General features: G+C 45.4%; 1 protein-coding gene across 2 annotated transcripts in view; it reads left to right on the top strand.

Moving 5' to 3' along the window:
• Positions 1 to 25,754, top strand: part of cdkal1 (CDK5 regulatory subunit associated protein 1-like 1) — a 746,123-nt gene that overhangs the window by 555,138 nt on the left and 165,231 nt on the right. For both annotated transcript variants that reach the window (XM_036935217.1, XM_036935222.1), the window contains exon 12: positions 13,708 to 13,770. In XM_036935217.1, the coding sequence (XP_036791112.1) occupies positions 13,708 to 13,770 (63 nt within the window). The remainder of the gene's footprint in view (positions 1 to 13,707; positions 13,771 to 25,754) is intronic.

Here is a 25,754-nt window from a genome sequence, read left to right as displayed (position 1 = left end):
TGACTTCAATCCCCACACCACTATGGTTGTAGCTATTATTATCAATAAACAGACACAGGCTGGGCTGCAACTTACCACCTTTACTGGTGGGTGAGTCTCAATCCGTCGTTTAACTGCTTAAAGCCTGGCTCATTTCCTATGGCTGAAACAACATGGCCGCCCTCCGACACGACACTAAACCTTAGTCACATCGGGGTCATTAAAATGACTTCCCTGCCCCCTCCCGCATGCCTGACCTGCCTGCAAGACCTCCTCAGCTCTTCCCGAAGAGGCAGCGGTGGAGGAAGGTGGAAGCCATCCATTAGATGCTCCTAACCATTCATCACTGTGTGAAGGCATGGGGCCTCGGCGCCCAGCGGTGTCCGGCTGGACAGGAGGTGAAGAGCTAACCAAAGCAGCCCTCCATCCCTCTTCCTTCCCCCTCCATCCGTTCGCCAATATAAGCCTTGGCGAACGGATGGAGCCAATCTGGGCTTAATAGAGCTGAGAAGGGATGGGGCTGGGTAGGGAGGGAGCTGGGTAGGGAGGGAGCTGGGTAGGGAGGGAGCTGGGTAGGGATGGGGCTGGGTAGGGATGGAGCTGGGTAGGGATGGAGCTGGGTAGGGAGGGAGCTGGGTAGGGCTGGGCTGGGTAGGGATGGGGCTGTGTAGGGCTGGGTAGGGATGTCGCTGGGCTGGGTAGGGATGGGGCTGGGTTGGGATGGGGCTGGGTAGGGCTGGGCTGTTTTCTCTGACCATCTGGAGGATGTTATTTATGTGTGGCCCAGCGGTAGGTAGAGTTGACACTGCTGTCTGGCTGAGCTGACTGATGCTGCTGTGGGGAGGAGAGAGAGACTACAGACTACGGCACCAGGTGTGTCAGTCAGCCATAGGAGACTTCAGACAGGACCCCTACAAAGAGGAATGTGCTCTCAATCTCTCTCTTTCTCACTATTTCTCAATCTCTCTGTCTGTGTCTCTCGCTCTCTCTCTCTCTCAATCTCTCACCCTCTCTCTCTCTCTCTCTGTTGTTGTCTCTGTCTCTCTTTCTCTCTCAATCTCTCACCCTCTCTCTCTCTCTTTCTCACTCTCAATCTCTCACCCTCTCTCTGTCTATGTCTCTCTTTCTCACTCAATCTCTCACCCTCTCTCTCTTTCTCTCTCTCTCTTTCTCTCTCTCTCTCTCCCTAGAAACACCTTCAGTTTCCTACAAGGCATTGCAAAAACAACAGTTCTGCCTTTTCCTTCCTGCACGCTGTTTCTTCCCATGGTCAATAATACCTTTGAGTTTAACTGTATTGGCATTACACAGTTTGTAAAATATGAGAATCATCTTGCTACGTCTTCCTCACCACTGAGAAGTACTCGTGTTATTTTTGTGGATCAAACATCATTAGTTTATAGACCATCTGGTTTTCCAGCCTCTCCTCGGAGACCCCCAGCCGTTCCACGCAGTCTGTTCTAGAACTGACACACCTGATTCAACTGGTCTACTAATCATCAAGCCACCTGATTGGTGAATCAGGTCAGCTCGTTCAGGGTTACTAATCATCAAGCCACCTGATTGGTGAATCAGGTCAGCTAGTTCAGGGTTACTAATCATCAAGCCACCTGATTGGTGAATCAGGTCAGCTAGTTCAGGGTTACTAATCATCAAGCCACCTGATTGGTGAATCAGGTCAGATAGTTCAGGGTTACTAATCATCAAGCCACCTGATTGGTGAATCAGGTCAGATAGTTCAGGGTTACTAATCATCAAGCCACCTGATTGGTGAATCAGGTCAGATAGTTCAGGGTTACTAATCATCAAGCCACCTGATTGGTGAATCAGGTCAGCTAGTTCAGGGTTACTAATCATCAAGCCACCTGATTGGTGAATCAGGTCAGATAGTTCAGGGTTACTAATCATCAAGCCACCTGATTGGTGAATCCTGCCAGCTAGTTCAGGGCTACAACAACATGGTAAAACAGCTGGGGATCCCAGAGGAGAGGTTTGAAAACCACTGTCATGCCCCCCCCCCCCCATGAAATGTCCCATGTCATCTGATACATTCAGCCCTTACCAGAGGTCCCTGAATCAGTGGTCTGAACGACTGTTTGTCTCCAAGGCTTGTTTTCTCTGGATTCTGTCTTGGTCTGCTAGGGTAGGTTTCTGTCTTGGTCTGCTAGGGTAGGTCTCTGTCTTGGTCTGCTAGGGTAGGTTTCTGTATTCTGTCTTGGTCTGCTAGGGTAGGTTTCTGTCTTGGTCTGCTAGGGTAGGTCTCTGTCTTGGTCTGCTAGGGTAGGTTTCTGGATTCTGTCTTGGTTTGCTAGGGTAGGTCTCTGTCTTGGTCTGCTAGGGTAGGTCTCTGTCTTGGTCTGCTAGGGTAGGTCTCAGGATTCTGTCTTGGTCTGCTAGGGTAGGTTTCTGGATTCTGTCTTGGTCTGCTAGGGTAGGTTTCTGGATTCTGTCTTGGTCTGCTAGGGTAGGTTTCTGGATTCTGTCTTGGTCTGCTAGGGTAGGTTTCTGGATTCTGTCTTGGTCTGCTAGGGTAGGTCTCTGGATTCTGTCTTGGTTTGTTGCTAGGGTAGGTCTCTGTCTTGGTCTGCTAGGGTAGGTCTCTGGATTCTGTCTTGGTCTGCTAGGGTAGGTCTCTGTCTTGGTCTGCTAGGGTAGGTCTCTGGATTCTGTCTTGGTCTGCTAGGGTAGGTCTCTGTCTTCGTCTGCTAGGGTAGGTCTCTGTCTTGGTCTGCTAGGGTAGGTTTCTGGATTCTGTCTTGGTCTGCTAGGGTAGGTTTATGGATTCTGTCTTGGTCTGCTAGGGTAGGTCTCTGTCTTGGTCTGCTAGGGTAGGTCTATGTCTTGGTCTGCTAGGGTAGGTCTATGTCTTGGTCTGCTAGGGTAGGTCTATGTCTTGGTCTGCTAGGGTAGGTCTCTGGATTCTGTCTTGGTCTGCTAGGGTAGGTCTCTGTCTTGGTCTGATGGGGTAGGTCTCTGGATTCTGTCTTGGTCTGCTAGGGTAGGTCTCTGTCTTGGTCTGCTAGGGTAGGTTTCTGGATTCTGTCTTGGTCTGCTTGGGTAGGTCTCTGTCTTGGTCTACTAGGGTAGGTTTCTGGATTCTGTCTTGGTCTGCTTGGGTAGGTCTCTGTCTTGATCTGCTAGGGTAGGTCTCTGTCTTGGTCTGCTGGGGTAGGTCTCTGGATTCTGTCTTGGTCTGCTAGGGTAGTTCTCTGGACCAACCAGGTCTGTTGAATAAACAGAACAGACCTAAAGAAGAGAGAGAGCCAGTCTACAGGACCAACCAGGTCTTTTGAATTAACAGAACAGACCTAAAGAAGAGAGAGAGCCAGTCTACAGGACCAACCAGGTCTGTTGAATTAAGAACTGTATGTACGATGGGTTTAAAACCATGTATTGGTAAATCAACTCAAACTGATGAACCTTGGGCATAACACAGCTGCTATGAAGCCCTATTCATGTTGTTCCTGTAGACTTAGTGAATTGGTTAAGTACTAACACAGCTGCTATGAAGCCCTATTCATGTTGTTCCTGTAGACTTAGTGAATTGGTTAAGTACTAACACAGCTGCTATGAAGCCCTATTCATGTTGTTCCTGTAGACTTAGTGAATTGGTTAAGTACTAACACAGCTGCTATGAAGCCCTATTCATGTTGTTCCTGTTGACTTAGTGAATTGGTTAAGTACTAACACAGCTGCTATGAAGCCCTATTCATGTTGTTCCTGTAGACTTAGTGAATTGGTTAAGTACTAACACAGCTGCTATGAAGCTCTATTCATGTTGTTCCTGTTGACTTAGTGAATTACTAATACAGCTGATATGAAGCCCTATTCATGTTGTTCCTGTTGACTTAGTGAATTACTAATACAGCTGCTATGAAGCCCTATTCATGTTGTTCCTGTAGACTTAGTGAATTACTAATACAGCTGCTATGAAGCCCTATTCATGTTGTTCCTGTTGACTTAGTGAATTACTAATACAGCTGCTATGAAGCCCTATTCATGTTGTTCCTGTAGACTTACTGAAGTGGTTAAGTACTGGCTATTTATCCACTTATATTGTTAACAGATATTGTTGAATGTGCTCGTAGTGAAGTTACTACTATGAACATGTGGCCCACAGAATAGAATAAACTCAATAAAATCTAACTTACTCTCCCCCGTCAACACAAAGCCAGGTAACTTATAAGCAAAAGCATTCAGCGTACACAGAATAGGATAGGATCTATCTTTACGTTCCCCCGTGAACACAAAGAGCAAGCTGTGGCTGACGGCAGTGGTAGGACAGAATGGGATGTTTCGAAGGACAAGGCTAAGTCTTAAACTACAGCATTCCTCTGTCCATACCTCTCCGAACTGATTGGAGATCCTTCCACATTCCTGCCTCATTGTTACCTTCAGGAAAACGCCATAGCCCACGTTTCACAGTATGTACCTCAAAAGCAGTTACCTTGACCTCGTAAAACCCTGTCAATGGTTAGACACAGGCCTTTCAATACACACATTCCCCTTCCACTGCTGTCTTATAGAACCAAGGTGCTCAGAGCTCCAGGGCCGAGTCAGGCTGTCAGAGCTCCAGGGCCCGAGTCAGGCTCTCAGAGCTCCAGGGCCCGAGTCAGGCTGTCAGAGCTCCAGGGCCGAGTCAGGTGGTCAGAGCTCCAGGGCCCGAGTCAGGCGGTTAGAGCTCCAGGGCCGAGTCAGGCGGTCAGAGCTCCAGGGCCCGAGTCAGGCGGTCAGAGCTCCAGGGCCGAGTCAGGTGGTCAGAGCTCCAGGGCCCGAGTCAGGCGGTTAGAGCTCCAGGGCCGAGTCAGGCGGTCAGAGCTCCAGGGCCCGAGTCAGTCGGTCAGAGCTCCAGGGCCCGAGTCAGGCGGTTAGAGCTCCAGGGCCCGAGTCAGGCGGTCAGAGCTCCAGGGCCCGAGTCAGGCGGTCAGAGCTCCAGGGCCCGAGTCAGGCTGTTAGAGCTCCAGGGCCCGAGTCAGGCTGTCAGCGCTCCAGGGCCCAAGTCAGGTGGTCAGAGCTCAGTGTAGGAAATTGTCCCATGTGGCTCAGTTGGTAGAGCATGGCGCTTGCAACACCAGGGTTGTGGGTTCGTTTCCCACAGGGGACCAGTATGAACATCAAATTCAATCAATAAAATGTATTTATAAAGCCCTTTTACATCAGCTGATATCTCAAAGTGCTGTACAGAATCCCAGCTTAAAACCCCAAACAGCAAGCATTGCAGATGTAGAAGCACGGTGGCAAGGAAAAACTCCCTAGGAAGAAACCTAAAGAGGAACCAGGCTCTGAGGGGTGGCCAGTCCTCTTCTGGCTGTGCCGGGTGAGAGATTACAACAGTACATGACCAAGATGTTCAAATGTTCATAGATGACCAGCAGGGTCAAATAATAATAATCACAGTTGTTTTAGAGGGTGCAGCAGGTCAGCATCTCAGGAGTAAATGTCAGTTAGCTTTTCATAGCCGATCATTCAGAGTTGGAGACAGCAGGTGCGGTAGAGAGAGTTGAAAACAGAAGGTCTGGGACAGGTAGCACGTCCGGTGAACAGGTCAGGGTTCCATAGCCACAGGCAGAACAGTTGAAACTGGAGCAGCAGCACGACCAGGTGGACTGGGGACAGCAAGGAGTCATCAGGCCAGATAGTCCTACGGCATGATCCTAGGGCTCTGAGAGAAGAGAAAGAGAGCGAGAAGTAGGAGGGAGCATACTTAAATTCACACAGGACAACAGAAATACTCCAGACATAACAGACTGACCCTAGCCCCCCCGACACACAAAGTATTGCAGCATAATTACCGGAAGCTGAGACAGGAGGGGTCGGGAGACACTGTGGCCCGTCCAACTATACCCCCGGACAGGGCCAACCAGGCAGGATTTAACCCCACCCTAAATACTTATTTTCCACCATAATTTGCAAATAAATTCATAAAAAATCCTACAATGTGATTTTTTTTTTCTCATTTTGTCTGTCATAGTTGAAGTGTACCTATGATGTAAATTACAGGCCTGGATGTCCTGCGTCCCTCAGTCCAGTTGTCTTCTCAGTAAGACATCAGTGACCTAATTTGAAGGTGGTGAGGACGTTTTATTGACGCGTTCTGGTGACTCGTTCCACGGCAGCTTTTTATTCATGACGTCGATATGTTTGATTGATTTAGATTTAGCCTGTTGACGTGTTGCTGCTCTTTGGTGTCAAGGAAGTAGAAATGTGGGTCGTAGTTGTCCAAGTCATTTAAAAGTCCGAGATCTGACTGGTTCAAGCAGATGGATGGACACGTTCCTCTCCACGTCTCTTTGGTGGACAGACAGCATGTCTCCCAATGAGCAGCTGTCTGTCCGTTTGTCTGTTCGTGTAGAACTGCTGAAGACATTTGAGCTGAGAGATTCACATCCGTGTTTGTTTCTGATGAACACCTCACTGCCTCGGGTCCAGGCCTTATTAGAGGACGATCCAAACCCTGTTGGACCTCCCCTCCATGTCCTCCCCTAATGTCCTCCCCTATGTCCCTCCATGTCCTCCCCTCCATGTCCTCCCCTACGTACCTCCATGTCCTCCCCTACATCACTCCATGTCATCCCCTAATGTCCTCCCCTCCATGTCATCCCCTAATGTCCTCCCCTACATCACTCCATGTCATCCCCTAATGTCCTCCCCTCCATGTCATCCCCTAATGTCCTCCCCTACATCACTCCATGTCATCCCCTCCATGTCCACCCCTACATCACTCCATGTCATCCCCTAATGTCCTCCCCTCCATGTCATCCCCTCCATGTCATCCCCTCCATGTCCTCCCCTACGTACCTCCATGTCCTCCCCTACATCACTCCATGTCATCCCCTCCATGTCCTCCCCTACGTACCTCCATGTCCTCCCCTCCATGTCCTCCCCTACATCCCTCCATGTCCTCCCCTCCATGTCCTCCCCTACATCCCTCCATGTCCTCCCCTACATCCCTCCATGTCCTCCCCTCCATGTCCTCCCCTACATCACTCCATGTCCTCCACTCCATGTCCTCCCCTATGTCCCTCCATGTCCTCCCCTCCATGTCCTCCCCTACATCCCTCCATGTCCTCCCCTCCATGTCCTCCCCTACATCCCTCCATGTCCTCCCCTCCATGTCCTCCCCTCCATGTCCTCCCCTACATCCCTCCATGTCCTCCCCTCCATGTCCTCCCCTACCTCCCTCTATGTCCTCCCCTACCTCCCTCCATGTCCTCCCCTCCATGTCCTCCCCTCCATGTCCTCCCCTCCATGTCCTCCCCTACGTCCCTCCATGTCCTCCCCTCCATGTCCTCCCCTACATCCCTCCATGTCCTCCCCTCCATGTCCTCCCCTACCTCCCTCCATGTCCTCCCCTACCTCCCTCCATGTCCTCCCCTATGTCCCTCCATGTCCTCCCCTCCATGTCCTCCCCTACATCCCTCCATGTCCTCCCCTACATCCCTCCATGTCCTCCCCTACATCCCTCCATGTCCTCCCCTACATCCCTCCATGTCCTCCGCTCCACGTCCTCCCCTACCTCCCTCCATGTCCTCCCCTACGTCCCTCCATGTCCTCCCCTCCATGTCCTCCCCTACATCCCTCCATGTCCTCCCCTACATCCCTCCATGTCCTCCCCTACATCCCTCCATGTCCTCCGCTCCACGTCCTCCCCTACCTCCCTCCATGTCCTCCCCTACGTCCCTCCATGTCCTCCCCTCCATGTCCTCCCCTACATCCCTCCATGTCCTCCCCTACATCCCTCCATGTCCTCCCCTACATCCCTCCATGTCCTCCCCTCCATGTCCTCCCCTACGTCCCTCCATGTCCTCCCCTACCTCCCTCCATGTCCTCCCCCCTGGTTTCAAATAAAGATAAGTGGTTTATTATTTGGCTCATCAAGATTATTTTCTGTCGTCCCTGACTCCGGAAGGGTCCGGGAGAGGAGAGAGACTGACTGCTTTGGGCTGTAACAGGAGCAGCAGCAATCTCAGCCCAGGCCTCAGCTCCTAATAGGCTGAAATAGTGAGGCTGTATCCAAAATGGCTCCCTTTTCCCTTTCTAGTGTGTTACTTTCGACCAGGGTCCGCAAGGGTAGTGCACTACATAGGGAAATGGGATGCCATTTGGGATACAAGGTCAGCTTCGGGTTCATGGTGTTTGATCAAATTCCTGCTCCTTTTCAACCCAGAATGAAGATGTGATTTCATGGTGGAAAGTAAAGAGATTCTTTATAAGGTAGCTGGTTATCTTCCTCTACCCGAGCCCGGCAACCTTCCTCCAACCTCTCTCCTCCTCCTCCTCCTCCGACTCTCGTCTCCCTCTCTCCCAAATCAGAAGGGCCAGAAGGCATACTTCACCATTGGAATAGGATCTACACAATTATGTGTGTGTGTGTGTGTGTGTGTGTGTGTGTGGGGGGGGTTATAGAGTGAATACTGCAGGGATCTCATTGGTGGTGTTAAGGAATAATAACCTCAGGTGCTCCTCTCTCCTTTCTCCTCTCCTCTCTCCTTTCTCCTCTCTCCTCTCCTCTCCTCTCTCCTCTCCTCCAGCAGCACAGCAAACTGATGAGGAGAGAGGAGAGAGGAGAGGAGAGGATATGCAGGGTAGTGATGTAAGGGTAACGAGGGAGGGTGGAGAGAGATGGGGAGGGTGGAGAGAGATTGAGAGGGTGGAGGGAGATGTGGAGGGAGATGGGGAGGGTGGAGGGAGATGGGGAGGGTGTAGTGAGATGGGGAGGGTGGAGAGGGTGGAGAGGGTAGAGAGATGGAAAGGTGGAGGGAAGACCCGAGACAGGTTCTATTTTGAGTGGAGAGAGGTTGAGTGAGCTGAGACCTCTCTATCCCAGGTTGAGTGAGCTGAGACCTCTCTATTCCAGGTTGGGTGAGCTGAGACCTCTCTATCCCAGGTTGGGTGAACTGAGCCTCAGAACCAGCAGGCTGAGTGCTCTTCTGAGGCTCTATGGGGTTGGTTTGGGTTGGTGAACTGAGCCTCCGAACCAGCTGGTTGAGGGGACTCTTCTATTGTTTAATCTCTTGACATTGCAGAGATGTGTGACGTAGTGTTTTGGAATCACTTGTTTTTAGATGGTTGTAAAATTGGATGGCTCTTTATTTCTATCTGAATGAGAAGGGGGTTTTGGCCATATTCTGCTCTACATGCGTTATTGGGAGGTTTTCTTTGCACTTCCAATACAGTCTTGCAAATCTCTGCATGCAGTATTTCAATTGGATGTTTGTCCCATTTGGTAAATTCATTATTAGAGCAGACTTCACTGCCATATAGAACAATTGGTTCTATAACTGATTGGAACGTTTGAGCCAGATTCTAATCTCTCTCTCTCCATCTCTCTCTCTCCATCTCTCCATCTCTCTCTCTCCATCTCTCTCTCTCCCCATCTCTCTCTCTCCCCATCTCTCTCTCTCCATCTCTCTCTCTCCCCATCTCTCTCTCCCCATCTCTCTCTCTACATCTCTCTCTCTCCATCTCCCCATCTCTCTCTCCATCTCTCTCTCCCCATCTTTCTCTCTCCCCATCTCTCCATCTCTCTCTCTCCATCTCTCTCTCTCCCCATCTCTCTCTCTCCCCATCTCTCCATCTCTCCCTCTCCATCTCTCCATCTCCATCTCTCTCTCTCCCCATCTCTCCATCTCTCTCTCTCCATCTCTCTCTCTCCCCATCTCTCTCTCCCCATCTCTCTCTCTCCATCTCCCCATCTCTCTCTCCATCTCTCTCTCCCCATCTTTCTCTCTCCCCATCTCTCCATCTCTCTCTCTCCATCTCTCTCTCTCCCCATCTCTCTCTCTCCCCATCTCTCCATCTCTCTCTCTCCATCTCTCTCTCTCTCTCTCTCTCTCCCCATCTCTCCATCTCTCTCTCTCCATCTCTCTCTCTCCCCATCTCTCTCTCCCCATCTCTCTCTCCCCATCTCTCTCTCTCCATCTCTCTCCATCTCTATCTCTCCATCGCTCTCTCCCCATCTCTCTCTCCCCATCTCTCCATCTCTCTCTCTCCATCTCTCTCTCTCCCCATCTCTCTCTCCCCATCTCTCTCTCTCCCTCTCCATCTCCCCATCTCTCCATCTCTCTCCCCATCTCTCTCTCTCCATCTCTCTCCCCATCTCTCTCTCCCCATCTCTCTCTCCCCATCTCTCTCTCCCCATCTCTCTCTCTCCATCTCTCTCCATCTCCCCATCTCTCCATCTCTCTCTCCATCTCTCTCTCTCTCCATCTCTCATGGTAAAGGTCCACATTAATGTGTTATATATGCAGCCGATGATGTTGCCTGAGGATAGTGAAGTTGTCCCGTAGTGCTGTCGCTGTCTCCCTGGGTTGAGAAACAGAACGGGCTAATCAGTCCCCCTCATTACCAAACCTTGACCACTTTACTCTGCTTCTCTTCTCTAGAAGTCATGCTGATGCCATTAAGTGTCGTCCTGTATTAAACTCATATCTCCGCGTTTGCATTACGTTATTTCATTACAAATTAAGGATGTATCCAGGATTTATGCAAGGCTTTAGGGCGACAATGAAAATGGGTAGATTGAGACTCCTTTTTTTTTTTTATCTTGTAGGCAAATAATAGCCAAGTCGTATATCAATCCGGTAGAATATTATGGGAATAAGGACGAGGACATATGGAGTTATTATGGGAATAAGGACGAGGACATATGGAGTTATTATGGGAATAAGGACGAGGACATATGGAGTTATTATGGGAATAAGGACGAGGACATATGGAGTTATTATGGGAATAAGGACGAGGACATATGGAGTTATTATGGGAATAAGGACGAGGACATATGGAGTTATTATGGGAATAAGGACGAGGACATATGGAGTTATTATGGGAATAAGGACGAGGACATATGGAGTTATTATGGGAATAAGGACGAGGACATATGGAGTTATTATGGGAATAAGGACGAGGACATATGGAGTTATTATGGGAATAAGGACGAGGACATATGGAGTTATTATGGGAATAAGGACGAGGACATATGGAGTTATTATGGGAATAAGGACGAGGACATATGGAGTTATTATGGGAATAAGGACGAGGACATATGGAGTTATTATGGGAATAAGGACGAGGACATATGGAGTTATTATGGGAATAAGGACGAGGACATATGCAGTTATTATGGGAATAAGGACGAGGACATATGCAGTTATTATGGGAATAAGGACGAGGACATATGGAGTTATTATGGGAATAAGGACGAGGACATATGGAGTTATTATGGGAATAAGGACGAGGACATATGCAGTTATTATGGGAATAAGGACGAGGACATATGCAGTTATTATGGGAATAAGGACGAGGACATATGGAGTTATTATGGGAATAAGGACGAGGACATATGGAGTTATTATGGGAATAAGGACGAGGACATATGGAGTTATTATGGGAATAAGGACGAGGACATATGGAGTTATTATGGGAATAAGGACGAGGACATATGCAGTTATTATGGGAATAAGGATGAGGACATATGGAGTTATTATGGGAATAAGGACGAGGACATATGGAGTTATTATGGGAATAAGGACGAGGACATATGGAGTTATTATGGGAATAAGGACGAGGACATATGCAGTTATTATGGGAATAAGGACGAGGACATATGCAGTTATTATGGGAATAAGGACGAGGACATATGCAGTTATTATGGGAATAAGGACGAGGACATATGGAGTTATTATGGGAATAAGGACGAGGACATATGGAGTTATTATGGGAATAAGGACGAGGACATATGGAGTTATTATGGGAATAAGGACGAGGACATATGGAGTTATTATGGGAATAAGGACGAGGACATATGCAGTTATTATGGGAATAAGGACGAGGACATATGGAGTTATTATGGGAATAAGGACGAGGACATATGGAGTTATTATGGGAATAAGGACAAGGACATATGCAGTTATTATGGGAATAAGGACGAGGACATATGCAGTTATTATGGGAATAAGGACGAGGACATATGCAGTTATTATGGGAATAAGGACGAGGACATATGGAGTTATTATGGGAATAAGGACGAGGACATATGCAGTTATTATGGGAATAAGGACGAGGACATATGCAGTTATTATGGGAATAAGGACGAGGACATATGGAGTTATTATGGGAATAAGGACATATGGAGTTATTATAGGAATAAGGACATATGGAGTTATTATGGGAATAAGGACGAGGACATATGGAGTTATTATGGGAATAAGGACATATGGAGTTATTATAGGAATAAGGATATATGGAGTTATTATGGGAATAAGGACGAGGACATATGGAGTTATTATGGGAATAAGGACGAGGACATATGGAGTTATTATGGGAATAAGGACATATGGAGTTATTATGGGAATAAGGACATATGGAGTTATTATGGGAATAAGGACGAGGACATATGGAGTTATTATGGGAATAAGGACATATGGAGTTATTATAGGAATAAGGATATATGGAGTTATTATGGGAATAAGGACGAGGACATATGGAGTTATTATGGGAATAAGGACGAGGACATATGGAGTTATTATGGGAATAAGGACATATGGAGTTATTATGGGAATAAGGACATATGGAGTTATTATGGGAATAAGGACGAGGACATATGGAGTTATTATGGGAATAAGGACGAGGACATATGGAGTTATTATGGGAATAAGGATATATGGAGTTATTATGGGAATAAGGACGAGGACATATGGAGTTATTATGGGAATAAGGACGAGGACATATGGAGTTATTATGGGAATAAGGACGAGGACATATGGAGTTATTATGGGAATAAGGACGAGGACATATGGAGTTATTATGGGAATAAGGACATATGGAGTTATTATAGGAATAAGGACATATGGAGTTATTATGGGAATAAGGACGAGGATATATGGAGTTATTATGGGAATAAGGATGAGGACATATGGAGTTATTATGGGAATAAGGACGAGGACATATGGAGTTATTATGGGAATAAGGACATATGGAGTTATTATAGGAATAAGGACATATGGAGTTATTATGGGAATAAGGACGAGGATATATGGAGTTATAATGGGAATAAGGACGAGGACATATGGAGTTATTATGGGAATAAGGACATATGGAGTTATTATAGGAATAAGGACATATGGAGTTATTATGGGAATAAGGACGAGGATATATGGAGTTATTATGGGAATAAGGACGAGGACATATGGAGTTATTATGGGAATAAGGATGAGGACATATGGAGTTATTATGGGAATAAGGACGAGGACATATGGAGTTATTATGGGAATAAGGATGAGGACATATGGAGTTATTATGGGAATAAGGATGAGGACATATGGAGTTATTATGGGAATAAGGACGAGGACATATGGAGTTATTATGGGAATAAGGAAGAGGACATATGGAGTTATTATGGGAATAAGGACGAGGACATATGGAGTTATTATAGGAATAAGGACGAGGACATATGGAGTTATTATGGGAATAATGACGAGGACATATGGAGTTATTATGGGAATAAGGACATATGGAGTTATTATAGGAATAAGGACATATGGAGTTATTATGCAGTTAATATGGGAATAAACAGGGTAGATTTGTCTCTTAATCTTGTGGGCTGATAATATGTCATATTTCTAATCCATTCAGCTCGACTACTGTGACTTCTCTTTCTGTCTAAAAATAACATTGTACTTTAAAAAAAAAATATCAATGTATTATTTATCTTTACTTCTCTCTCCACAGAAAAAACAACGGACCAAAGAGCTGTCGACCCTGTTCCACTCCTATAACCCCTACCACCACAAGGTAAGACGTCATTCACTTCAATCCCTTCGTTTCATTCACCTTTCTGAGGGATTGTGCAGGCGGGAGTTTTTCAGATGTTCATGGTATAGGCCAACTCTCGCCTTTCTCCTTCCTCAAAGCCAGAGAGGGGGATTTTCTGGTTGTTTGATGGTGTCCATCCCTATGGTGTCCATCCCTATGGTGTCCATCCCTATGGTGTCCATCCCTATGAGTGTCCATCCCTATGAGTGTCCATTCCTATGGTGTCCATCCCTATGGTGTCCATTCCTATGGTGTCCATCCCTATGGTGTCCATCCCTATAAGTGTCCATCCCTATGGTGTCCATCTCTATGGTGTCCATCCCTATGGTGTCCATCCCTATGAGTGTCCATTCATATGGTGTCCATCCCTATGGTGTCCATTCCTATGGTGTCCATCCCTATGAGTGTCCATCCCTATGAGTGTCCATTCATATGGTGTCCATCCATATGAGTGTCCATCCCTATGGTGTCCATCCCTATGGTGTCCATCCCTATATGTGTCCATCCCTATATGTGTCCATCCATATAAGTGTCCATCCATATAAGTGTCCATCCCTATAAGTGTCCATCCCTATGGTGTCCATCCCTATGGTGTCCATCCCTATGGTGTCCATCCCTATAAGTGTCCATCCCTATGGTGTCCATTCCTATGGTGTCCATTCCTATGGTGTCCTTGTTTCCAGTATATGGTGTGCAGAGTGAATCATTTGGTCCCATACTGAGGATGTGAGTAGAGTCCCATCTCATGGAACAAAGGAAATAAATTGTGAATAATTTGAGAGTTTGACACAGTAGTCTGGTAGGAACATAAAGAGCTCAGCATTTAAACAACATTTTGGTTGTGTTAAATCATTGTTGTCTATACGTTGCACATATAGGCTGTGACTTACTTAGAATTAAATACAAATTAAACAAAAAATAATGACTTATTAATGCCTTTATGTATTCAGTTTTAGAATGAATTTCTAGAAACAGGAGTTTGTCCAGTCTGTCTTCAGGCTGATGTGATGGTTCCTGGAGAGCCGGCCAGCAGAATATTTTCTCCTGTATTTGTTATGGATCCCCATTAGTTCCTGTCAAGGCAGCAGCTACTCTTCCTGGGGTTTATTATGGATCCCCATTAGTTCCTGCCAAGACAGCAGCTACTCTTCCTGAGGTTTATTATGGATCCCCATTAGTTTCTGCCAAGGCAGCAGCTACACTTCCTGGGGTTTATTATGGATCCCCATTAGTTCCTGCCAAGGCAGCAGCTACTCTTCCTGGGGTTTATTATGGATCCCCGTTAGTTCCTGCCAAGGCAGCAGCTACTCTTCCTGGGGTTTATTATGGATCCCCGTTAGTTCCTGCCAAGGCAGCAGCTACTCTTCCTGGGGTTTATTATGGATCCCCATTAGTTCCTGTCAAGGCAGCAGCTACTCTTCCTGGGGTTTATTAAGGATCCCCATTAGTTCCTGTCAAGACAGCAGCTATTCTTCCTGGGGTTTATTATGGATCCCCATTAGTTCCTGTCAAAACAGCAGCTATTCTTCCTGGGGTTTATTATGGATCCCCATTAGTTCCTGTCAAGACAGCAGCTATTCTTCCTGGGGTTTAATATGGATCCCCATTAGTTCCTGTCAAAACAGCAGCTATTCTTCCTGGGGTTTATTATGGATCCCCATTAGTTCCTGTCAAGGCAGCAGCTACTCTTCCTGGGGAGTTATTATGGATCCCCATTAGTTCCTGCCAAGGCAGCAGCTACTCTTCCTGGGGTTTATTATGGATCCCCATTAGTTCCTGTCAATACAGCAACTACTCTTCCTGGGGTTTATTATGGATCCACATTAGTTCCTGCCAAGGCAGCAGCTACTCTTCCTGGGGTGATTAGCAGCATTACCATGGTCTAACTGACTGGAGAGGACTGGTGATTAGCAGCATTACCATGGTCTAACTGACTGGAGAGGACTGGTGATTAGCAGCATTACCATGGTCTAACTGACTGGAGAGGACTGGTGATTACGGTGTCTCTGAAAGCCTGAAGAGGATTTTCTGTGTGAATGAACATCAGAGACACTTCAGGTCCACTGAAGACGAGACACTAAAGACCGATACGGTGACTTCAGTGTGGTGACACTGAATAGATTCAGATAGAAATGTGATGAATGGGGCTGACATGATCGGCTTATTCTATGTGCCTAACAATCATAACTGTTCTACACAGTACATTTCTACCTGAACAGCCTTTAGTGTTGCTCTCTTCTGAACAGGCCCCAGTTTATAGATTCAGAACACAGGTTATAATATAATACATTTAATTTATAACAAACTCTTAATTGAAAGACCATTTAATTAAAAGTGATGGGGTTAAGTGGAGATGAGGCTCATGCGTTTGAGGAGACTGACAGGAGGTAGAGAGAGGAGACTGACAGGAGGTAGAGAGAGGAGACTGACTGGAGATGGAGAGAGGAGACTGACAGGAGGTAGAGAAAGGAGACTGATAGGAGATGGAGAGAGGAGACAGACTGGAGATGGAGAGAGGAAATGGAGAGAGGAGACAGACTGGAGATGGAGAGAGGAGACTGACTGGAGATGGAGAGAGGAGACTGACTGGAGATGGAGAGAGGAGACTGACTGGAGATGGAGAGAGGAGACTGACTGGAGATGGAGAGAGGAGACTGACTGGAGATGGAGAGAGGAGACTGACAGGAGGTAGAGAAAGGAGACTGATAGGAGATGGAGAGAAGAGACAGACTGGAGATGGAGAGAGGAAATGGAGAGAGGAGACAGACTGGAGATGGAGAGAGGAGACTGACTGGAGATGGAGAGAGGAGACTGACAGGTGATGGAGAGAGGAGACTGACAGGAGATGGAGAGAGGAGACTCACAGGAGATGGAGGGAGGAGACTGACAGGAGATAGAAAGAGGAGACCGGCTGGAGATAGAGAGAGGAGACTGACTGGACATGGAGAGAGGACACTGACAGGAGAGAGGAGACTGACTAGACATGGAGAGAGGAGACTGACAGGAGAGAGGAGACTGACAGGAGATGGAGAGAGGAGTCTGATGGAGAGAGGAGACTGACAGGAGATGGAGAGAGGAGACTGACTGGAGATAGAGAGAAGACTGACTGGAGATAGAGAGAAGACTGACTGGAGATAGAGAGAAGACTGACTGGAGATAGAGAGAGGAGACTGACTGGAGATAGAGAGAGGAGACTGACTGGAGAGAGGAGACTGACTGGAGAGAGGAGACTGACAGGAGATGGAGACTGACAGGAGATGGAGAGAGGAGACTGACTGGAGATGGAGAGAGGAGACTGACAGGAGATGGAGAGAGGAGACTGACTGGAGATGGAGAGAGGAGACTGACTGGAGATGGAGAGAGGAGACTGACTGGAGAGAGGAGACTGACTGGAGAGAGGAGACTGACTGGAGAGAGGAGACTGACTGGAGAGAGGAGACTGACAGGAGATGGAGAGAGGAGACTGACTGGAGATGGAGAGAGGAGACTGACTGGAGACTGACTGGAGATGGAGAGAGGAGACTGACTGGAGAGAGGAGACTGACTGGAGATGGAGAGAGGAGACTGACTGGAGAGAGGAGACTGACTGGAGATGGAGAGAGGAGACTGACTGGAGAGTGGAGACTGACTGGAGAGAGGAGACTGACAGGAGATGGAGAGAGGAGACTGACAGGAGATGGCGAGAGGAGACTGACAGGAGATAGAGAGAGGAGACTGACAGGAGATAGAGAGAGGAGACTGACAGGAGATAGAGAGAGGAGACTGACAGGAGATAGAGAGAGGAGACTTACTGGAGATAGAGAGAGGAGACTTACTGGAGATGGAGAGAGGATACAGACTGGAGACTGACGAGGTGTTGAGAGGGCTTTGTGCACTACGTGATATCCTAACTTTATTGAGACGTACGTGATATCCTAACTTTATTGAGACGTACGTGATATCCTAACTTTATTGAGACGTACGTGATATCCTAACTTTATTGAGACGTACGTGATATCCTAACTTTATTGAGACATACGTGATATCTTAACTTTATTGAGACGTACGTGATATCCTAACTTTATTGAGACAGGAGATGTAGAGTTCAGGATGTTTTAATGAAGCAGGTTCTTGACTGATGGTTGCCTGATTGTCAGACTCAACTCTTAGTTCTCTCTCCCAACTAAATTAAATCACCGTCTAGAATTTAAATCTGTCCGTCGCCGTCATTCTCTTCAACAGTCTTAATCAGTTTGACCTGCGTGGAGGTTTTCTGTTCGTGTTTAACTCTGTGGTGAAATTTCCTGCAGCTTCTCTCCTACAGTCTTAATGAACAGAAAGGAAGGAAGCTCACACATCCTCTGGAATGACATGTCTTCCTCCCACACACACATTTTTACCGCCCGCACACACACACACACACACACATGTGTACATACACACGGACGCAAGCCCACAAACAAACGGACGCAAGCGCACAAACACACACACACAAACATGTGTACATACACACACACACGGACGCAAGCCCACAAACACACACACACAGTTCCGGGAGAGTGTGTGGAAACGGAGACAGAGGTGTTTTGTAAAGTGCGTGCGTGTGCGTGTGCGTGTGTGTGTGTGTGTGTGTGTGTGTGTGTGTGTGTGTGTGTGTGTGTGTGTGTGTGTGAAAGTGAAGAAACATGTTAAAGCCTCAGTCAGGGATTTGGTCTGTCAGGTCCCTGGAAACTGCTGTATTCTGCTTTGTGTTAACAGCATTTATCTGTCTTTCTCCACACATCTGTTGTGACAGGGATTTGTCCCTCTTTAAGAGTTGCCATTTTGTCAATTTGTTACTTCCAAATGTTACTTCCTGTGTGACTCGTGGATTCTTGTCTCTCTAGTCTGAATGTAATAGTCACTAAATGTAAAGTATCTCAATGTAATACTCAGTAAATGTAATACTCACTAATTGTAATGCTCACTAAATGTAATACTCACAAATGTAATACTCACTAAATGTAAAGTCTCTGAACGTAATACTCACTAAATGTAAAGTCACTGAATGTAATACTCACTAAATGTAAAGTCTCTGAATGTAATACTCACTAAATGTAAAGTCTCTGAATGTAATACTCACTAAATGTAAAGTTTCTCAATGTAATACTCACTAAATGTAATACTCACTAAATGTAAAGTCTCTGAACGTAATACTCACTAAATGTAAAGTCACTGAATGTAATACTCACTAAATGTAAAGTCTCTGAATGTAATACTCACTAAATGTAAAGTCTCTCAATGTAATACTCACTAAATGTAATACTCACTAAATGTAAAGTCTCTCAATGTAATACTCACTAAATGTAAAGTCTCTGAATGTAATAGTCCCTAAATGTAAAGTCTCTGAATGTAATACTCACTAAATGTAAAGTCTCTGAATGTAATACTCACTAAATGTAAAGTCTCTGAATGTAATACTCACTAAATGTAATACTCACTAAATGTAATACTCACTAAATGTAAAGTCTATCAATGTAATACTCACTAAATGTAAAGTCTCTGAATGTAATACTCACTAAATGTAAAGTCTCTGAATGTAATACTCACTAAATGTAAAGTCTCTGAATGTAATACTCACTAAATGTAATACTCACTAAATGTAATACTCACTAAATGTAAAGTCTCTCAATGTAATACTCACTAAATGTAAAGTTTCTGAATGTAATACTCACTAAATGTAATACTCACTAAATGTAAAGTCTCTGAATGTAATACTCACTAAATGTAAAGTCTCTGAATGTAATACTCACTAAATGTAAAGTCTCTGAATGTAATACTCACTAAATGTAAAGTCTCTGAATGTAATACTCACTAAATGTAAAGTCTCTGAATGTAATACTCACTAAATGTAAAGTCTCTGAATGTAATACTCACTAAATGTAAAGTCTCTGAATGTAATACTCACTAAATGTAAAGTCTCTCAATGTAATACTCACTAAATGTAATACTCACTAAATGTAAAGTCTCTGAATGTAATTCTCACTAAATGTAAAGTCTCTGAATGTAATACTCACTAAATGTAATACTCACTAAATGTAATACTCACTAAATGTAATACTCACTAAATGTAAAGTCTCTGAATGTAATTCTCACTAAATGTAAAGTCTCTGAATGTAATACTCACTAAATGTAAAGTCTCTGAATGTAATACTCACTAAATGTAAAGTCTCTAAATGTAATACTCACTAAATGTAAAGTCTCTGAATGTAATAGTCACTAAATGTAAAGTCTCTGAATGTAATACTCACTAAATGTAAAGTCTCTAAATCTAAGACTCACTAAATCTAAGACTCACTAAATGTAATACTCCCTAAATGTAAAGTCTCTCAATGTAATACTCACTAAATGTAAAGTCTCTGAATGTAATACTCACTAAATGTAAAGTCTCTAAATCTAAGACTCACTAAATCTAAGACTCACTAAATGTAATACTCACTAAATGTAAAGTCTCTGAATGTAATACTCACTAAATGTAATACTCACTAAATGTAAAGTCTCTGAATGTAATACTCACTAAATGTAGTCTCTCAATGTAATACTCACTAAATGTAAAGTCTCTGAATGTAATACTCACTAAATGTAATACTCACTAAATGTAATACTCCCTAAATGTAAAGTCTCTCAATGTAATACTCACTAAATGTAGTCTCTCAATGTAATACTCACTAAATGTAAAGTCTCTAAATGTAATACTCCCTAAATGTAAAGTCTCTCAATGTAATACTCACTAAATGTAGTCTCTCAATGTAATACTCACTAAATGTAAAGTCTCTAAATGTAATACTCCCTAAATGTAATACTCTCTAAATGTAATACTCACTAAATGTAGTCTCTCAATGTAATACTCACTAAATGTAAAGTCTCTAAATGTAATACTCCCTAAATGTAATACTCTCTAAATGTAATACTCACTAAATGTAAAGTCTCTGAATATAATACTCACTAAATGTAAAGTCTCTAAATGTAATACTCACTAAATGTAATAGTCCCTAAATGTAATACTCAGTAAATGTAAAGTCTCAGTGTAATACTCACTAAATGTAATACTCCCTCAAAGTAAAGTATCTGAATGTAACACTCCCTCAATGTAAAGTCTCTCTGATTTTAGTTTGAAGAGGCTAACATCATCATGAGGCCCTTCCTTACATGGCCAGTGCCCACAGTGGGTCTGTTGATTGAAATTAGCATGTCATAAAGCACAGATTACACACAGATCTGAATAGTTTTAATAATGTCCTCCTCTCCCTGTTCCTCGTAGCCTCCCTCTGTTACACACACACACACACACCCCGGGCCCCTCTGTTACACACACACACACACACACACACACACACACACACACACACACACACACACCCCGGGCACCTCTGTTACACACACACACACACACACACACACACCCCGGGCCCCTCTGTTACTGGGGTAATTACATGAAATAGGACGTTATTGCTTACATGCCTCATAATGCCAGGCTTAAGGACACATCAGTGTAAATAAGAGTCGACTGCTTCACCCAATCAGCCCTGTTGTTTATACGACTGTTATATATCTGTCGGCCACATTAGATAAACATGGACAAGTTGATTACTCACCGTGTTCGTCCTTGGCCATTTATGAGACGTTTTTCCCCAAAATGGCACCCTTATTCCCGGTATAGTGCACTTACCCCTATGGGACCTGGTCAAAAGTAGTGCACTAGATAAGGGAATATAGGGTCCCATTTGGGCCGCTGGCATGGGTTAATGTAGCCACAGATTAGAGCAGCATCTAAAACACATCTCTAATGGTGTTGTGGTGCACATCATTTTTATGGTTGTCGTAGAGCAGCATCTAAAACACATCTCTACTGGTGTTGTGGTGCACATCACTTTTATGGTTGTCGTAGAGCAGCATCTAAAACACATCTCTACTGGTGTTGTGGTGCACATCACTTTTATGGTTGTCGTAGAGCAGCACCTAAAACACATCTCTACTGGTGTTGTGGTGCACATCACTTTTATGGTTGTCGTAGAGCAGCATCTAAAACACATCTCTACTGGTGTTGTGGTGCACATCACTTTTATGGTTGTCGTAGAGCAGCACCTAAAACACATCTCTACTGGTGTTGTGGTGCACATCACCTTTATGGTTGTCGTAGAGCAGCATCTAAAACACATCTCTACTGGTGTTGTGGTGCACATCACTTTTATGGTGATCGTAGAGCAGCACCTAAAACACATCTCTACTGGTGTTGTGGTGCACATCACTTTAATGGTTGTCGCAGAGCAGCACCTAAAACACATCTCCCATGGTGTTGTGGTGCACATAATTTTTATGGTTGTCGTGGAGCAGCGGAGAATTACAATAACATTAGTAGTGGGTTTGGTTCATTCCCTGGAGGTATTTACAAATGGATTTTGTATTGGCCTAGCGTCGTCCGGGTTAGGGAGGGTTTGGCCGGTAGGGATGTCCTTGTCTCATCGCACACCAGCGACTCCTGTGGCGGGCCGGGCGCAGTGCGCGCTAACCAAGGTTGCCAGGTGCACAGTGTTTCCTCCGGTCATCGGTGCGGCTGGCTTCCGGGTTGGATGCGCGCTGTGTTAAGAAGCAGTGCGGCTTGGTTGGGTTGTGTATCGGAGGACGCATGACTTTCAACCTTCGTCTCTCCCGAGCCCTTACGGGTGTTGTAGCGATGAGACAAGATAGTAGCTACTAACAATTGGATAGCACGAAATTGGGGAGAAAAAGGGGGTCAAATAAATTTAAAAACAATTTAAAAAAATAAATGTACAAGGTGGAAAGCTGCTGTTACTTCCCCGTTGGCCGACGTAGAACTGCTGTTACTTCCCCGTTGGCCGACGTAGAGCTGCTGTTACTTCCCCGTTGGCCGACGTAGAGCTGCTGTTACTTCCCCGTTGGCCGACGTAGAGCTGCTGTTACTTCCCTGTTGGCCGACGTAGAGCTGCTGTTACTTCCCCGTTGGCCGACGTAGAGCTGCTGTTACTTCCCCGTTGGCCGACGTAGAGCTGCTGTTACTTCCCTGTTGGCCGACGTAGAGCTGCTGTTACTTCCCCGTTGGCCGACGTAGAGCTGCTGTTACTTCCCTGTTGGCCGACGTAGAGCTGCTGTTACTTCCCTGTTGGCCGACGTAGAGCTGCTGTTACTTCCCTGTTGGCCGACGTAGAGTTGCTGTTACTTCCCCGTTGGCCGATGTAGAGCTGCTGTTACTTCCCCGTTGGCCGACGTAGAGCTGATGTTACTTCCCTGTTGGCCGACATAGATCTGAATGGTAGTTGTTTAGTTGTTGGGTGGTTGTTGGGTGGTAGTTGGGTTGTTGTTGGGTAGTTTTTGGCTAGTTGTTGGGTGGTTGTTGGCTAGTTGTATCAATACATCCTGTTGGCTAGTTGTTGGGTGGTAGTTGAGTGGTAGTTGGGTGGTAGATGGGTGGTAGTTGGGTGGTAGTTGAGTGGTAGTTGGGTGGTAGTTGAGTGGTAGTTGAGTGGTTGTTGGGTGGTTGTTGGCTAGTAGTTGGGTGGTTGTTGGGTGGTAGTTGAGTGGTAGTTGGGTGGTTGTTGGGTGGTAGTTGGGTGGTTGTTGGGTGGTAGTTGAGTGGTAGTTGAGTGGTAGTTGGGTGGTTGTTGGGTGGTAGTTGGGTGGTAGTTGAGTGGTAGTTGGCTAGTAGTTGAGTGGTAGTTGGGTGGTTGTTGGCTAGTAGTTGGGTGGTTGTTGGGTGGTTGTTGGCTAGTAGTTGGGTGGTTGTTGGGTGGTAGTTGAGTGGTAGTTGGGTGGTTGTTGGCTAGTAGTTGGGTGGTAGTTGGGTGGTTGTTGGCTAGTAGTTGGGTGGTTGTTGGGTGGTAGTTGAGTGGTAGTTGGGTGGTTGTTGGGTGGTAGTTGAGTGGTAGTTGGGTGGTTGTTGGCTAGTAGTTGAGTGGTAGTTGGGTGGTTGTTGGGTGGTTGTTGGCTAGTAGTTGGGTGGTTGTTGAGTGGTAGTTGGGTGGTTGTTGGGTGGTAGTTGGCTAGTTGTTGGGTGGTAGTTGAATGGGCGATGTAGCAGTGATCAGGGAATTTGTCTTAATAGACTGTCTGCTAATCAACCAGTAGCAGAGAGCAGCCAAGCTACAACTCACCTGAGACAGTCAGTCTGGAGGCTGCTGGCAAACACAAACCACACACACACACAAACCACACATACACACACATACACACACTAGAGCTGTGGTCTTTTATAATAAATCCTGGCTGTGAAAGTGCTGTCCGTCTGGGACCAGTCTTATTAGCATGACTTCTACCAGCCAGCTACACACACACACACACACACACACACACACACACACACACACACACACACACCGTGTTCTGTCCCGTTGCTGTATAAAGTCTCTTAGCCAGTTGTCAGGCAGCGTCCTGCTCCAGTGTGTTTGCTGTTCAGTCAGTCCCTGTCCAAACCACCCACTGATAGACAAGACTAACACAACAAAGGGACCAAGTGCTACGTGTTCACTTCCTCCCCGGCTGCTCAGGTTTACCTGGAGCTGATCGCTCAGCCTATCAGAGAGGCCTGGGATGTATTGACGTGATGTAATGTTCTGTTGAATGGACTACAGGATGTATTGATACCTGATGTAGTGTTCTGTTGAATGGACTACAGGATGTATTGATACCTGATGTAGTGTTCTGTTGAATGGACTACAGGATGTATTGATACCTGATGTAGTGTTCTGTTGAATGGACTACAGGATGTATTGATACCTGATGTAGTGTTCTGTTGAATGGACTACAGGATGTATTGATACCTGATGTAGTGTTCTGTTGAATGGACTACAGGATGTATTGATACCTTATGTAGTGTTCTGTTGAATGGACTACAGGATGTATTGATACCTGATGTAGTGTTCTGTTGAATGGACTACAGGATGTATTGATACCTGATGTAGTGTTCTGTTGAATGGACTACAGGATGTATTGATACCTGATGTAGTGTTCTGTTGAATGGACTACAGGATGTATTGATACCTGATGTAGTGTTCTGTTGAATGGACTACAGGATGTATTGATACCTGATGTAGTGTTCTGTTGAATGGACTACAGGATGTATTGATACCTGATGTAGTGTTCTGTTGAATGGACTACAGGATGTATTGATACCTTATGTAGTGTTCTGTTGAATGGACTACAGGATGTATTGATACCTGATGTAGTGTTCTGTTGAATGGACTACAGGATGTATTGATACCTGATATAGTGTTCTGTTGAATGGACTACAGGATGTATTGATACCTGATGTAGTGTTCTGTTGAATGGACTACAGGATGTATTGATACCTGATGTAGTGTTCTGTTGAATGGACTACAGGATGTATTGATACCTGATGTAGTGTTCTGTTGAATGGACTACAGGATGTATTGATACCTGATGTAGTGTTCTGTTGAATGGACTACAGGATGTATTGATACCTGATGTAGTGTTCTGTTGAATGGACTACAGGATGTATTGATACCTGATGTAGTGTTCTGTTGAATGGACTACAGGATGTATTGATACCTTATGTAGTGTTCTGTTGAATGGACTACAGGATGTATTGATACCTGATGTAGTGTTCTGTTGAATGGACTACAGGATGTATTGATACCTGATGTAGTGTTCTGTTGAATGGACTACAGGATGTATTGATACCTGATGTAGTGTTCTGTTGAATGGCCTACAGGATGTATTGATACCTGATGTAGTGTTCTGTTGAATGGACTACAGGATGTATTGATACCTTATGTAGTGTTCTGTTGAATGGACTACAGGATGTATTGATACCTGATGTAGTGTTCTGTTGAATGGACTACAGGATGTATTGATACCTGATGTAGTGTTCTGTTGAATGGACTACAGGATGTATTGATACCTGATGTAGTGTTCTGTTGAATGGCCTACAGGATGTATTGATACCTGATGTAGTGTTCTGTTGAATGGAC

This window comes from Oncorhynchus mykiss, chromosome 2 (assembly GCF_013265735.2).
Source record: "Oncorhynchus mykiss isolate Arlee chromosome 2, USDA_OmykA_1.1, whole genome shotgun sequence".
Lineage (NCBI taxonomy): Eukaryota > Metazoa > Chordata > Actinopteri > Salmoniformes > Salmonidae > Oncorhynchus > Oncorhynchus mykiss.
This window is presented reverse-complemented; position numbering and strand designations above follow the sequence as displayed.